Source organism: Malania oleifera, chromosome 10 (assembly GCF_029873635.1).
Source record: "Malania oleifera isolate guangnan ecotype guangnan chromosome 10, ASM2987363v1, whole genome shotgun sequence".
In the NCBI taxonomy this organism is placed as follows: Eukaryota; Viridiplantae; Streptophyta; class Magnoliopsida; order Santalales; family Ximeniaceae; genus Malania; species Malania oleifera.
The window spans coordinates 49815549-49820138 of record NC_080426.1 but is presented as its reverse complement, the minus strand read 5'-3'; the positions used below and the strand labels follow the sequence as shown (position 1 = coordinate 49820138).

The 4590-nt window shown below is 35.9% G+C and overlaps 1 protein-coding gene across 1 annotated transcript; it reads right to left on the bottom strand.

The window, feature by feature from the left end:
- Positions 1-369: 369 nt before the first annotated feature.
- On the bottom strand, positions 370-1114 carry LOC131165809 (RING-H2 finger protein ATL68-like). Its single transcript, XM_058123903.1, has one exon. The coding sequence runs from the start codon at positions 1090-1092 to the stop codon at positions 589-591; it is 504 nt and encodes a 167-aa protein (XP_057979886.1). The 5' UTR covers positions 1093-1114; the 3' UTR covers positions 370-588.
- Between the last annotated feature and the right edge of the window lie 3476 nt (positions 1115-4590).

Genomic DNA, 4590 nt, shown 5'->3' with positions numbered 1-4590 from the left:
CTTACGACGTGTGGTAGCACTAACATATACATTATCATGAACATATAGTTACGGTACCGTGTTTCGTGAAAGCCTAAACCAAACCCTCCAGGTTTTGATAACATATAGTAAATTTCAAATAATGATACATAACTGTTTCATGCTAATATCTGTCATGGTAATACTTTTATGAATTTTGACATATCATAACGTATAAACTTGGGCCCTTACCCTGACATTTTGTATCTTCTAAATCACGGCCCTTACTTCGACATAGCATATCATATAAAACCATGACCCTTACGCCGACATAGTATATTATGTAAAAATAACGACCCTTACGCCGGCATATTATATCATGTAAAAACCATGGCCTTTATGCTGTCATATTATATCAGGTAAAATCATGACGCTTATGCCGACATATATTTTAACATACATAGTTTGAAATTCCTATACTGTTTTAATACCATACTTTTAAACATAGTTCCTATACTTATTTCATGATTTTCCTGAAAATTAAAAAAAATTTACTTATTTTGAAAAAATCACATTATTCTGATAAAATACAATTTTATGAAAATTATTCTCATACACACAAAACTAAACTCATGGCTCGGAACACATCGTAAACATCGTATCCGCGTTCCCGAGATCGCAGGATTTGACGGGCGGGAACTTTGGGTACGAATTTATGACAGTCTGATCGAGGCCGGCGGCGAAGAATTTGTGGGAGACCATGATGCCGTCGGAGCCAGAATCAGGGTTAGGGTTTCGGGAGTGGCAGGAGCGGCGGCGGCGGGAGGCGCGGCAGTAGAGGTAGGAGGCGAGGAGGACGGTGGAGAGGAGGACGACGAAGAAGCCGAGGGCTATGGCGATGGCGTAGCCGAGGCCGAGGTTGGTGACGCTCCGGCTGATGGACCTATGAGTAGGGCAGGTGGCGGTGGTTGTGGTAGTGGTGGTGACAGTGGTGGTGGTGGTGGAGCCAGTGAGGGTGGTGGGAGGGGCGCCGCAAGCGGCGGTGGTGGGAGGGGCGCTGCAAGCGGCGGTGGTGGTGGGGTTGGTGGAGGACATTTGTAGGCGAAGGGGAGGCGTGGGGGAGGTGGTATACATTTGGGGTGGAGGAGGAGGGGGGGAGGGGAAGGAGAAGGGAATAGTGAGAGGTATTTATTTATTTTAATTTCTGGGAAGTTGGGTGGGATTCACAGCTGTAACATTTAATTCAAAGTTTGGAGACAGATGAGGTCATTAAATTTGGTGAAAGCAGGTGTTTTTTCACGAATTATTATTATTTTTTTAAATATATTAAATAATATGCATTTCAGGGAAATATTTTTCAGAATGACTCTAACGTAATCTCGCTACTCTAAGTAGCGAGATTTTGGTGCCACGTGACTCTGCAAGAATAGGGCTCGCTTTTAAATATCGCTACTTGGAGTAGCGAGATTTTCTTAATTTACAAATTTGTAATTTAGTTAAAATGTAATATATAACAATCATACACTATAAATATACAGTAATTATATTTAATTAAATAGAAAAATTTTTATATATTTTATTATTAAGTAGGAAATATTTAAATTTTATGTTCCATTTATTGCCGCTATCTGTAGCACAAAGAGAGTCGATGATCCATCAATTTATCATACTCTTTTTTTGATTGAAAAGTAAATATGTTGATCAAAATGAGTATTTACATGGAACACTGGACAGATATAGGGAGGAAATGAGTCCCATCAAAATTACAAGCAATAAAGTCAACACTCAGGATCTTAAAAGAGCTTGAGCAATCTAGGGGTCTTTTGGTCTAGTACTGTGTATATATGTTTTTGAATGGTCACAATCAACTCCATTGGGAATATGAATTTTCCTTCAAACCTTTTCCTATTTATGGCATTCCATATGAGATAAACAGTAGAGGTCAGACCAACTCTCTTACCAACCAAAAGGAACAATACAAGTTTCCTTCAAACCCAATAAGCCTATCACAAGTAGGTAGTTTCCTTATAATTCCCAGCCAAAGAGTGAAAGCATGTATAGGGGTACTTTCACTATTCCAAACCACCATGGACCAAGGAACTGTAGTTCCTTTAGTTATTTAGAAGTTATAGCAAATGGAAGAGCTAGAATGATCGAGGTCTCATTCCTCAAAAAGCTGAAGCAATGCATCCAGGTGGTTCGCACATCTTGACATAATCTGGTTCTTAATTCCAATGAGCTTTTTGTATAGTAAGGATTCATCATTTGTTATCCTGACCTCCCACAAACTTGAACCTTTCAGGTAGATTTGATTGACGCATTTGGATCAGAGAGAGTCTTTTTTAGAGTGGATATTCCAGAGTGTTTTTGTGAGCAAAGAAAGATTCCAAACTTTTAGATCCAGCACACCCAGACCACCTATCATTTCACAGTCCTTCTCCTTTCCTATCTATCATTTCACAATCCCTCTCCTTTCATTCAATAGTAGTTTTAGGTCACCATGCGAGGGATTGTCGTGCAGTTTTTGTTATGAGCTCGATCACATCATTCCCAGCCTTCTATACTCTAGCCGAAATGTGGGAGAAATGGAATGCATTAAGCCCTAGCCTTGAAGTCTCCTCACCAATTTGAATTGCTCAAAGCCCTAGACTTGCGCATCCCAACCTTGTATGATAATGTCGAGAAAATTATGGTTTAGAGTCCACATGTTGAAAAATTTTAAAGATCGTCTTCCCAGACACCCCTCTTCAAACAGGGAAATTAGGCAAATCGAGTGATTAGAGAGAATCCCAGGGAAAAGGAATTCAACCTTAGCCTTCAGATCCCCCAGAATCCATCTCTGATTAGCAATCACCCTGGCCAATTTGCTCCAAACCATACCATTTGTCCAAGTAAGGAAACACCCTGATGATCTCAGATCAGATAGACTAGTCATTACTCCTCCAATGACTACTACAATTATACTTATCGAGTCTTCTACTCATTTCAAAAGTTATTGTTCTTGATGTTGGGAATTAACATGAAATTCCCCAAGTGTCAGCGAGGAAGAAAGTATCAAGGGCTGTAGCACAGAAAAGTCGTTAACTGTTATAGAGATATCTGATGGGGAAGATGAAAACGATGATTTCAGCGATGAAGATTTTAAGGTGGAGGTGGTAGCTACTGGCACATAAGTGGGAAAGAATGGGGGTAGAAGAAAATAAGCAACAACAAATGCCAAATCGGCAGCGACAACTGCATGAAAGAAAAGAGGACAAGATAATAAGCAGCAGCCTCAACTAGTAGGCCAGAAGCTACTTGGAGTAGCGAGATTTACCACGCATCAAAAGGCGGTTGGCAGAGCAATAAGTATCCCAAGAAAATCTCGTTACTCCAAGTAGCGAGATTTGCCACGCGTCAACACGAGCCCTTCAGTCAAAAGTAAATCTCGCTACTTGGAGTAGCGAGATTATGTCAGAGTCATTCTGGGAAATATTTCCCTGAAAGAGGTATTATTTAATATATTTAAAAAAAAAAAAGATAATCCGCGAAAAAACTCGTGAAAGCAGAGTGATGGGTCTGATTTTGCAATTTATGATTCTTTCGGGACCAAACCAAAAAATAAAATAAATATGTGGGGAAAAGAATTTTTTTTTTTTTTTTTCAGAACAAGGATTAGACATTTAAGAAAAAATGAGAAGAAATATGAAATAAGATATAAATTATCTCACGTGGTGCAACTCAAATCTCAATATGAACGAGAGTGAGAATCAATATGAGATGAGAGATAAACTATCTTCCGTTATATAATTCAAACTCAATATGAGCTTTCAATTGACTAAAAAAAAAAGTATTAGCATCATAGGGTTAGATTTACAAATTATTATTCTCATTGGACTCAAAAGAAAAGAAACTGTGGGAAAAAATTCTTTCTAATTTGGGTTTCTAGTATTAAAATTATTTTTTAATTTCCATGTAATAATAGTTCAATACTTTTATGGTGAGAGTATTTGGAACTTAAAAATTACCTTAAAAGTTGAAATGAAAAATATATAATAAATTAATAAATAAAAATTTAATTTTGCACATTATTAACATTTAAGTTTTCTTAATTCAAAATTGATATTATAACAAAAATTTGATCCTAGAATTTCAGGTTTGAGATGGATGACAAGTGAAAAGATGTATTCAATAAAAGACAAGTTTGTATCATAAATAAACTTAATATGAACTTTTAATCGGACAAAAAAATCCTAACCATAAAAGAAAAACAGATTTAGGATAATTTTAAATGTTACAATTAAAATAATATTTATTTAAAATTTTTTTATAAATTATTAAATTGTCCTTTGCATTTGAATTGGAATTAGCTTTAGTACCCTAAAGATTTTAAATTTTAAAGTTTTGTGGTTATTTTTATTGTCTTACAATGATTCTTACTAAACTACTTTTTAAAATATTGCCCTAAAATTATCTTTTTAAGTCATTAAAAATTTTATATTTTTGGAATTATTTGAATTCCTTTTTTATTTCATTGAAAATTAATTCCTCTTATGGTAACCCAATTATTATTTGAAATTTTCAACTAATGTTTTATTGAACAATATGAGCTGGAATAATCATCTGGAAAGCAAATATTTAATATTACATCTC

What these genes read in the sequence shown, in the direction of transcription:
- LOC131165809 (XM_058123903.1), bottom strand. Translation starts at nt 1,092, where the DNA reads ATGTATACCACCTCCCCCACGCCTCCCCTTCGCCTACAAATGTCCTCC.